Source organism: Dipteris shenzhenensis, chromosome 1 (assembly GCF_047967505.1).
Source record: "Dipteris shenzhenensis isolate YYH24624 ecotype China chromosome 1, Dip_SZ_1.0, whole genome shotgun sequence".
Lineage (NCBI taxonomy): Eukaryota > Viridiplantae > Streptophyta > Polypodiopsida > Gleicheniales > Dipteridaceae > Dipteris > Dipteris shenzhenensis.
The window spans coordinates 24,803,223-24,815,222 of record NC_141596.1 but is presented as its reverse complement, the minus strand read 5'-3'; the positions used below and the strand labels follow the sequence as shown (position 1 = coordinate 24,815,222).

The 12,000-nt window shown below is 42.4% G+C and overlaps 1 protein-coding gene across 1 annotated transcript in view; it reads right to left on the bottom strand.

The window, feature by feature from the left end:
- Window positions 1–12,000, bottom strand: part of LOC147905583 (neuroblastoma-amplified sequence protein) — a 71,721-nt gene that overhangs the window by 35,965 nt on the left and 23,756 nt on the right. The window contains exons 6-7 of the mRNA XM_087373504.1: window positions 5,513–6,641; window positions 2,589–3,822 (exon numbers count right to left, since the gene is read on the bottom strand). Coding sequence (XP_087229630.1) covers window positions 2,589–3,822; window positions 5,513–6,641 — 2,363 coding nt within the window. The remainder of the gene's footprint in view (window positions 1–2,588; window positions 3,823–5,512; window positions 6,642–12,000) is intronic.

The window sequence follows — 12,000 nt, the reverse complement described above, 5'->3', positions numbered from 1 at the left end:
GCCTACCCGATACAGGGTCAGAGCATCCAGAGGATAGCACTCCATGAGGCACTCCCTCCTGACAGCCTAGCTCCTCCTTTTCCTAGGGAGGACAACGTTTGGGAGGTGGTAGCCAGCATCACAGCGTGGAACATTTGGGTAGCTCGTTGCAGTCTTGTGATGGGGGTGAGTATCCCGTTCCACCTTCGGCTACCCTAGTCGCCATCTGGAAGGACATCATATACACACTACGATCCACCTGGGAGCGTGGGACTCCAGGCTCCAGGGCGACTATCGAGAGGCATGCTCGTTTCTGCGAGGCTTGGCCTACAGGAGTTTTCTACATCTTCACCCTGTGAGGGATTCGCTGGTTGTATAGTCCCCCCACTTGGCTATTAGCCCTAGTACCAGAGATCCCCTACGCAGTGAGCTGGAGTGAGCTGGGTTTCTCATGAACAAGCCGGTTTTTCTTTCATCCTTTTCCATACTCAGCGTCTTCGGGGCTGTCTTGTATGAAATCTTTCAAGCATTAATAGAAGGTTCCTTTCTTGGGGGGGGGAAAAAAAAGAGAGAAACTTGCCACAGTCAGAGCATAGATTTCAACCTATGGAAATCTTGTCATCTGCAGAGAAAAGTTTAAATAGTAATGTTAGAACTCTACTAGCCCCACTACCAGACGACTATGATGGAAAGTGTAGGAGTTGCCACCGTGCCTCGACGATGTCATCTAATGATCTCCCAACTCTGGAACCCACCAGATGCACCCAAAGCATCCCCCCAAGCCCAGTGGTGGGTACTTTCTATTACTACACTGGTCCACTAAGGATACTTAGCACACAAGGACTTAGGAGTAGTTCTAATTGTACTAGCAGTCCTAGCTAGGCACTAACCAACCTCTAGGCTCTACTCAAACCCACTATAAATCCAATGTCTTTAACGCCTAGTTTCCTAACGTAAGACACCCCCCCCAGGAATAATGTCACACATTACATGGGCTGAAACTAGCATATTGAAGTAAAGTCTCCAAAGCCTCAAATGATGACACATGTTGACAAAGACTGAAATCGATACAGCACTTCTGCTCTAGGTTGGTTGCCCACGGCACTATTCAGTACTCAACACATGGGTGCCACTCAGCTCCTTATATCCAAGCCAACACAACAGCAGCATACACGAATCAGTCAAGCTATGCAACTTGCACAAGCACACTGTAATTCCAGACTCTGGCAGCAAACCGAGCAAACCGAGCAACCACAAAACAGTACACAGTTGCTGCAAACAGCTGGCTGCTGCTAATATAGAGACAGGAGCTATAGTAAACTTCAGCAATGGAACTTGATATGGACTTCAGCTTCCCCCCAACAGCTGCACTAACCCCCTAGCAGGGGCAATCAGGTGCACCCCAGCCAGGAGCAAGGTGGGGGAGCTTCTGGCTTCTATGGAGAGAGAGAGAGAGAGAGAGAGAGAGAGAGAGGACACAAAAGAAAATATACCTTTGTAAGACTAGAATAAGTCCAATCATACAAATTTAGATTTTTTGTTGTTCTAAAGATAAAAAATCTACACAAAAAATAAAAGAGAATATGAAAGAGAAGAAAAAAGAGATAAACAAAAACTTTTAAGAAAAACAAAAGGAAGACATACTTAGCAAGCAAAGCAACACTTATGTCGTCATCAGTGCCCAAGCATAAGCAGCTATACTGGGTTTCTAAAGACTCGCGGAGTCTCTTGGACAAACCCAGTGCTTACTAAAATACATCAAATAAACAAAAGAGAAAGAAAACAAGAAATAAAGAAGAAAGGAAGCAGGTGACTAAGCAAAAATAAACAAGCAAGTCAAGAAACAAAAAACAAAATCTTCCAAAAAACTGGAATATCGCTCTCTCTCTCTCTCACTCTCACTCTCACTCTCACTCTTATTTAAAACGTAAAAAGCTAAATGGTCCTTTACACTTATGTATTGTTTCCTACAAAGAGTCAAAAATACATTTCTAACTTAGAAAGCACAAGCATACTCAAACAAACTCTCTTTTGAAACTAAAAGAAAAACGGGCTATTCAGCTCCCCGCTTTTTGTTTTCAGCTTATGTTCAATCATTCTAAACATACCTAAGGCCGATACACCATAGATAAAAGACTTCATATCTAAGATTGTGCGTACTTTTTTCATTATTTTCCTTGGATTATACCTCTTGTGTAATAGTAAAGTGATCAAATTACTACATTGAGTGATAAAAGACTCCTTAGTTGTACAAAGGCGGGAAAATCTATGGAATTGGGAAGAAATGACTCCATATTTTGCCAAATCAGAAATGTTTGAGTCAATGTGAGGCATTTTTATAATGTGTAAACCACTATATTCAGGTTGTTCATGTTTATCGTATATATCAACCTCTAATCCTATGGTAGATTGAGAAATTCTAAGATCTAAGAAAACACAAGAATCCCCTCTTGAAGTGCAATTCAGTTCACAAGAGTCATGAGGGTAGATTCCTTCTCCAAAAGCACTAGCAAGCACTGCTTACACTCTCGTCAATGCCCAATAATCCCTCTTTCCTGCACCTCTCAAGATGCTGAAAAGGACACAGAACTTGGTCACGGATATGTTACCTGATATTGTGATAGCAGCCGTCCTGCTTCAACGTGGTCGATGGCCTGCTGAATTCTCATATACAAGGCTCCGTAGATTCCTTCTTTTATTGAAGGTCCTCGACCCATTTCTGAGGTTGACAAATTCAGCCCTGTAAATGATGCATCATTGGTTGACTTACTACTGTTAGGAAGCTTAGTTCCTCGGAGGAAGCCTCTTCCAACACGTTTCCCGGAAGAGGATATTTCTGCTCCAATTCCTGGTTGTGCTTGAAGACATATGAATGAGAGCTTTGACAAGACAGTCGCCATCAAATCCCATTGGTCCACTCTGCTGCAAGAGTATATGCAATCCAGCCCAACTTGAATACATTCTATATCACTTTCAAATAACCAATTACCAAATGGAATTTTGCATGCTTCGAAGAAAATGGCCGCACAGATTTGCAAATTATTTTTATGTGCAAGAACCTTTAGCCATTTAACAAGGAAAGATTCCTGTTGTTGTTCATCAGCATTATAATCTTCACTCAAAACTATGTTTTTTTTGTTGTGTTTCCTGTTCATGAATGGAATAGCCTGCTCTTTCAGCCTGTCCAAGACATTGGACTCATTCACACCCTTAAGTATCGTTTGGAATTTTTCGTAGTCACTCAGCTGCTGCCACTCCACCAGGCTTAAATGAATTTCTGTATCATCAGTGGCAATATTGCGGTACATCACTTGATAAAAACTAGCTATATCTTCCCATAAATTTTCCAAACCTGTTAATCCCTTTTGTTTGCCCAGATCCAGCAATGATAGACTATTTTCAAGCTGCCCACTAACTCTGTCTATAGTCCTTGCACGAATCTTGTACCACTCCATGATTTCTTCTTCAGGGGGCCAATAAAAACCACGGCAGAGTCTTACCATATGCTCCGTGCTGTCCTGTAGTGGTACCGAGTGATTTTCCTCCTCAATTTCATTCCCTTCATTTATCACTGTTAGCATGTTCTCGTCCTCAATCCAGTCTCTTTCTCGTCCAGCAATATAAGCCTGTGGTGGATGAGACTGTGGTAACAACTGGATATAATTATGAGGTGATACCGTCTCTGGGATTGCATCTAATATCTTAAAAAGATATAGGTTTAAAGAATGCATATGCCGCTTATAAAGAAAACTGAGGGCTCCTATTTTCCCTAGCTCAGCCAACCTTACAGCAACATCGCACAAAGGTGAAGTCCGGAAATTTTTGTAATCCTTTGGGCTGTACCTGAAACATAAAGAAGCCTTTTCAGCTGTTTTATTAAGATAGTTCAAGATACTCAATCACTAACGCTAGAGTTTCTTTCAATCCTAGCTTGAAGAGGAAATTGGACAATACATGAAGGCCAACAGCTCCATGATCAATGCAGATCCACATTACAAGCCTGCTCATTTCTAATGATTAGCCCTGAAACTGGTAAAGTTACACAGACATTGAAAAACACCCTGATAAAAACTTATCACAGATTTATTCATACAATATCATTGACGCAGTATGCACCAGCCCATCACATCTATCTCCAACATATGGCAGGTCTAACATGAACTATGCATGCACCACACGGCTGCATACATATAAAGACATACAAGCTAAACAAATGCGACATACTTCTGGAAACAACCAGAAATCTTGAAATCTTGCCTCAAAAATCCCTGAAAATTACAGTATAATGGCACTAAAGACAATCTACTTTGGTGCATGAGCACTTTCGTTTAATCACCATTTGTAGTGAGTTTTCAGCTTGCACACTACAACAGCTATTCAATCCTTATTAGTTCCTAAACTGTACAACCATGACCATCAAGCCACTCAAAATAAACTCTTGCATAAGCTCCACCCACATCGCCTCTATCTGATATACAAGGGGTGGAGACAAAAGGAAATATGCTCATAAGATGCCGAAGCATCCTCCATACTCATGTCTACATACTGTCAGGCTGTAAAACATCTTGCTTCTTAAGGGAATTTGAATCTGAAATATTTACCTATTCAGTGATACTTTTCAGAAATAAAATTTTATAAAGGTCTACTTCATTCCAAACCTTGACACAATAAATTATAAATTCTGCAAACCCAGTAACAGGTCTACTTCATTCCAAACCTTGACACAATAAATTATAAAACAGGAACTGGTCATGACTTCTTCTTAAGGGTATAGTCTAAAATTTTGAAATCACCATCTCCATCCTGAGCAGTGAGAACTGCTGTGAGGTCCCTCTCACTCATGTTTATATGAAAAGTATATGCATGGCGCCCTCGTATCTTAGAGAGGCAACACCAACGCCTTCAGATTCTATTATTACGCCCAAGATGAAGGACAATACTTATCCATAAAAAGACACCTCTTAAGAGACAGCTATTCCAATCACCCCTTACTTTCTTGTGATGGGGGCTGGAACTAGATGAATAACTGATCCACATCCTTCCTCATCTTCTCACACCACCAGAGGAAAAAAGCTGAAGAGGTGGTGCCTGCAAGAGGAAGGGAAACTGAAAAACAAAAGAGTGCATTTAATTCTGAACTGGTAACCTCAACCATTGCTGTAAATTTTCTAGAATGATCTAAGGGCTTGTGCACATACAAAACGTATAACCTAGAGAGCTGGCTGTCAAGGCTCTAAGGGGTGGCCACCATGTAAAGAAGCTCATCTTCCTCCTTCCTCTACATTGTCCAAAAGCTTTGAACTTGGGTAGAGCCTTCATGAAGAGATCTGCTAAGTTATCTGCCAATGAGCCTCTATGTGCTTGGTACGCGCATGAAAGACAGGGTTGCGAAGCACTATGGCTGTGGATGTAGATGATAGTAGCACTACCTCGCACAATAAATATTGCCCTTCAAAAAGGAAACTCTGCAGATTATGATTTTTTAATCACTCTATTCATGGGTCTTCCGATACAATTTAAAGGAATGACAAACCTGCCCATGCTCAAGCCAAGGTATGTTTCGAGCCTGTCTTTATACTGCAACAGACGGAGCCGCCTTGCATAAAAACGTATATTTTGATGGTCTTGAGCAGCACCTTTCGCACTTCTATGATCCACACAAGACTCAACAAGGAATAATCCATGCTGCAAAAGGCCATTCATTGCTTCAATACTTGGAGACACCCTTTCAGAGCACTCCTTTAGAACCCACAGTCTATCACCAATTTTAGGTAAATTTTGATGCAATGCTTCTAATCCATAATCTGACTGCATCCAACGGGCTTTGTATACAATTTCACTTTGAAGATTGTATCTCCTAGCGAGCGAGAGTGCAGATTCAAATTCTGCACTGTCTATTAATATTTTGTAAAGTCCTGTCACAGAGTGTTCTTCCAAGGAAGTTAACGTCCAACCACTTCTTTCAGTCTTCTCACAAGCCACTTTCAAAGAATCCTGATCAGAGCCTGTCATCTCTTCAAGAGGGAAACCTTGAATATCTTCGAGTACAAACATATGCCTTCTTGGTAAGCCATGACAAATGTCCAAATTGTCACAGGACAAACTCACTGCAAGTTCTAAAACAACCTTTAGGTCCCGGACAGTAACTATAGTTAATAACCCACTTCTCTTGAGTAAAACAAGGGTGTCCTCAGACCACCAGCATGCACCTCTGATATCATCCAGGGTCTCAAAACGGGCTCCCTTACCCTGTTCGTCAGCAGCTTCCACATCGGAATCCAGCTCCAAATAGCAGCAGTTACTGTGCGAACTAAAATTTGCATCTCTTCTACACAAATTCGCACCACGCAGACAAGATACCTCAATGCCTTTAGAGGTCACGGCATCTGATCTTTCAACCTGGTTCTTGACAGGGAAGTGCACTTTTTGGAGAGTCCACACATGAGCTTCGTTCAAACTGACTAGTTGCATTCTTCCTCTGCAATCTAGAAGGCCTGCATAATTAAGGCCAGGTGACATGATCAGTTTGAAAGGCACGTAATTTGAGGTATCAGCTGCCATCCATGGTGAAGGATAAAATCCATCCAGCTGAGCACAATACCCAAGCAGTTCCACAGACTCCAACAAATTTGCAGTTCGCCAAATAGAAATGCAGTATTTCCCTGCCCACAGACATTTTCAGATAGCTTAGCTCCAATTTTCTTGAAACAATTCAAAATCCACAAAGACAACCCTCTGCAGAGCAGGAGAAGAATATATAATTGACAATGCAAAGTTCATCAATTTTCATTTCAACCTTCCGCAGCACAAAGACTTTGCGCGCACTTCAAGAATTCCAAACAAATCTTTCAATTAAGGGAGCCCAATAGTAGGAATCCACATGCATGTGTTGAGCATTGTAGGTCTGATGCATCTTATATTGGTATTAGAGCACATTTCAATTCTAGGCAGAGAGAAGATGTAGTGAACCAATCCACTAGAATCTGAGACGATCACAAGGATCCAAGAATGAATCACCTTCCATCCCACACGTCCTGCTCAACACTACTTCTGCAACATTCCAGCTAGGACTGTTTCGTGTCAAATCGTTTTTTATTTTTATACACACTTTTTTTTGGGGTGAAAAGTTTGTTACTTTATATTACAGAATCACTATCCCAAAACAGGATGTGGAAAAATACATCATGAGAAGATCTCAGTATAAGATAGATACACATCAGGATCTATGTACTTAGTTTGCAAGCAATTGCTGTAGAGAGTGCCTGAAGAAAGGAAAAAGTGAAAAAGTAGGATCACCAAAGACTCTATGATTTCTATCCTTCCATAGAGTCCAAAGTGCCCAGTAGCGAACCCAAACAAAAACAAATCGAAATCCTGGCTAGGTGGGTGTATCCCAAAGAGCCAGAAAAACTTTCCAAAGGTAGCATTTGGAAAGCGGGCTCACAAACGCTGCCCAAGGAGATTTAAAACATCATGAGTATGGGAGCAATGCCAAAGGAGATGAGGCACTGACTCCCGTGGAGCCAAACGTTTGCGACAAATAGCCGGAGCAATATTCCTATGTAACAAAAGTTGCCCAGATGGAAAAACTCCCAACAAAACTCACCAAAAGAAAACCTGTTGTCGGAGTGGAATTTTGGAATCCCAAATCTGTCTCAGTCTCTTCCGCCACCACTTGGCAGTGCGATTCATTTGCTAAAGCTGATTCGCCTTGTGAGAAACCCATGGTGGAGGCAAAAGCAATTTATATAAAGAAGAGACGGTAACATGTGACAGACTCAAAGGGCGAGAAGATGACCCTGGAGAAGAAAGTATCGTGTCCTGAAGACAATCCTCAAGCTCTAAAGGCAGAATGGGCTGAAAAGGCTGAAGCATTCCAATAATAGTTTGCCACATGAATCTATAATGCATACCAAGACCAAATTTTGCTGTAGCCAAAGGAAAAGAAAGGGAAATCCCATTATCATGAATGACATCTACAACAGAGTGGATCCCCTTCAAGCTAAGGAAGTATGAGCGTCTAGGCTCCTGCACTGCCAATGGAGGGACAAAGGCCTTTGACCAATGTATGCTCGCTGCTTTGAGAGAGTTTCCCTGCAAAGAATCCCTACCATGCCATTCCAAATGAGAGAGGACATGCTTCCAATCTAGTAACATAGGAGAGACCAAAGGACAGCCTTTGATCTTGCCATCAACACAACCCAAAATGAAATCCCAGTATAGGTTGCCAATATCCAAAAGCAGGAGTGGTGAGCTATAAAAGCAAATGGCGTATCATAGCAGCCCAAGGCTAAGACCCTTGCAAGAACTGCAGCATCATTTTTCCCTTGTGGGCAAGAATATGCACTTGAATGTTAAGGATATTCAACCCCCCGTACATTTTTGGCGAACAGAGATGTTGTAGCGAGAGTAATCTCAAACTCTTCTTGCCAAATTTCGAATGCCAAAAAGACATAAAAGAGGAAATTTTTACCTTGCTAAACATTATCAGAGGCAAGTAAAACTGAATATATGCCACCAGAATCGATTGAACAATTCATAACCTGACATGTAAATGCCATGTTGCCAACTTTCAATATTCAAGCTTTTTTTTCAGTTTTGCTAATATCCAGTCAGCTTGTTGGCGAAGAGTAATCGACCAACCCAAAGGATAACCCAAATGACAAACCATCTGATTGGGTGGAACAATTTTCCCCGGCCATAAAAGAATATCACACACTTTTTTTTTTTGTGAAATCTTATATTTCTGTATGGGAAACCCCAAAAAAGAGGTAAAAACCCACCAATAAGTACAAAGGAAAATAAAATAGTATCACTTTTTTTGGTGAAATCTTTGATTGATTATATTATATGAGTAGCAACCTCAAAATAAGGTACTACAATTACATCAGTATATGCCAAAAAGACCTCATGATCTATGCAGCGGGTTTGCAAGCAATCAAAGAAAGATTGCTGCAGAGAACGCCTAAAAAAGCCAAACAAAGAGAAAGTAGGATCACCAAAGACTTTACAATTCCTATATGTCCATAAAGTCCATAGTGCCCAGTAGCGAACGCAAACGAAGAAAAGATGAAACTCCGGTTTGGATGGATGAAACCCAAATAGCCAGAAGAACTTCCCAAACAGAACAAATGGAAATCTCGCTCGCAGGCGCTATCGAAGCAGATCAAAAAACTCACGAGAGCACGGACAATGCACACACACACATACACCCCATTCTAGTTCATGACATCCCCAACATTCCCTGAGCCCTTCCCATGCAAAAAGGTTTGCCAAGATCAGGGCCAAGATACATAGTTCATATGCAATGTATTCAGTACGCAGCCCCTCGTGATCTTTGGCTCTGCCATTCTATAGCTTCAAAGCTGCGTGCCTGACCTCACCAAGTGGTAGCTGTTAGAGGCCAAGTGGTGGCTGGTTAGGGATGGCATATAGCGTGTGTGGAGTGCAAAGTTTGGTGGTGTGAGAGGAAAAGGGGCTCACTGCTTGAGAAACTTTCACCAGAAATCTTTGGTGTTGCATGATCCTTGGGTATCGACCTTCTCTTAGGGTGAGAGATGGTTAACACCCAGCGATCGCATAGAGTAGCCCAGCATTGCTATGAACGATGCCTAGAAACATGAGGTCGTAAACATGAGCCAAGATTAAAAATCTTTTGCTGACTTCAATTCAATCCACCTGGTCAAGAAAATGTGAGGGAAAGAGAGAGGGAGTGGAACAATGGAGACAGAGAGAGGGAGACACAAGAAGTGTGGGTGTGTAAAAGTGTTGAGCCACACCACAAACTCATAGAGTTTTATTAGGATTAGGGATTCACCCTATGACTGTCTTAAGACAGTCATAGGTGTCATAACTTTAAAAGGGTGGCAATGTGCCTTTACCCCAACAACCTCCCACCTAAAGGCCAATGTGCCTAAAGGGGAGAAAAGAATAAAAATTACAGCAATATATAGTTACTGTATACAAGACCATAAAATAAGAATGGTCTCATCCTAATCCCATGATGTGGCGACAATGTGCAAACCGCTCTGTAGGCAAGCTCTTAGTGAGCAAATCTGCAGGATTATCATCAGTATGCACCTTCACAAGCTCAAGTCGCTTGTCTTCCAGTACCTCCCTGATGAAATGGTATTTCACATCTATGTGCTTGGTCTTCTGATGAAAGACCGGATTCTTTGCCAACATGATAGCACTCTGACTATCACAATGCAAAACTGGCATATCTCCTGTAATGCCCAAATCTCCCACCAGCCGAGTAAGCCATATTGCTTCCTTGCAAGCCTCAGTGGCTGCAACATATTCAGCTTCAGTGGTTGACAGTGCAATGCATTTCTGCAACCGAGACACCCATGATATAGCACCTCCTGCAAATGTGAAAATATAACCGGTAGTAGACTTCCGGTTATCTGCATTTCCTGCGTAGTCTGAATCTGTAAAACCATGCACCAATGCATCCTGCCTACCATAGCATATGCACAAGTCTTTGGTACCCTTGAGATACCTCAAGACGCCTTTCACTGCTTCCCAGTGCCGCTTGCCTGGATTTGCCATATACCTGCTGATGACTCCCACCGCAAAAGCAATATCCGGATGAGTGGCAACCATGGCATACATCAAAGAACCAACTGCAGATGCGTACGGAACCTTGGCCATCTCAGCCTTATCATCATCTGATCTGGGGCTGTCCTTACTGCTGAGTTTTAAATGTGGAGGCAACGGGGTACTAATAGACTTCCCCCCCTCCATTTTAAACCTCTGCAGTACTTTGTCAATGTACTCCTTCTGTGACAGAAACAAAAGTCCCTTGGACCTGTCACGAATAATCCGCATACCAAGAATATGGTTTGCATCACCCAAGTCTTTCATGTCAAAAGACTTATGCAGTTGCTTCTTCAAAGCACTAATCTCCTGCTGAGATTTGCTGGCAATCAGCATGTCATCCACATATAGAATGAGTAGCATCAAACTGCCATCCTTTGCCCGTTTGGTGTACAAGCAGTGATCGGTCTCACACCTATGATACCCTTGGGACTGCATGAAGGCATCAAACTTCTGGTACCATTCTCTTGGCGCCTGCTTGAGTCAATACAAGCTCCTCTTGAGCTTACACACAAGCTGCTCTTTCCCTTTAACAGCATATCCCTCTGGCTGACTCATATAGATCTCATCATGGAGATCTCCGTGAAGAAAAGCAGTCTTCACATCCATCTGACATAAATCCATGTCCTCATGAGCAACAAGAGCTAACACTGCTCTCAAAGTAGTCATCTTGACTACAGGGGAAAAGATCTCATCAAAGTCAATGCCCTTCTCCTGCTTAAATCCCTTGGCAACCAATCTGGCCTTATACCTCGGTAAAGCATTTGAATCCACTTTGACTTTGTAAACCCACTTGCACGGCAAAACCTTTCTACCTGCAGGTAGCTGCACCAAGTCCCATGTATCATTTTGAAGTAGGGAGTCCATTTCTGACTGCATGGCTTGCTCCCACTTCTTTTTCTCTGTTCTTCCCATAGCTTCCTTGAAGCTGGAAGGCTCACCACAATCTGTCAGCATGATAAAATCAGCCACATTATTGGCTCCTGGAACAAACCTGTCAGGAGGCCGTTGTACACGGGTGCTCCTCCTAACAAAATGTTCCGTAATAGGCTTGTGTCTAGCCTGTTCGTCATGCATGACGGGTGGCTGTACCACCATATTTGGCTGTTCTACAGTGCCATTTGCTGGCATATCCAGTGGTGCATCATTGGCAAAATTGTCTGGCTGATTTTCAGCCTATATACCCTCTTGAACAGGGTTATCTACAGCAGCCTGCTGCTGCATATTAATGGGCATTCTTTGCTGTCCGACATCATCATAAACAACCCTCCTGTATTCCACAGGTTGCACGGGTTCTTTGTGTACACAATCCTCTTTAAAGATGATGTCATTGCTGCGTATAATCTTCCGTTTGACAGGATCCCATAATCTGTACCCCATTTCACCTTCGTCACCGTAACCCATGAAGATGCATCTGAAAGA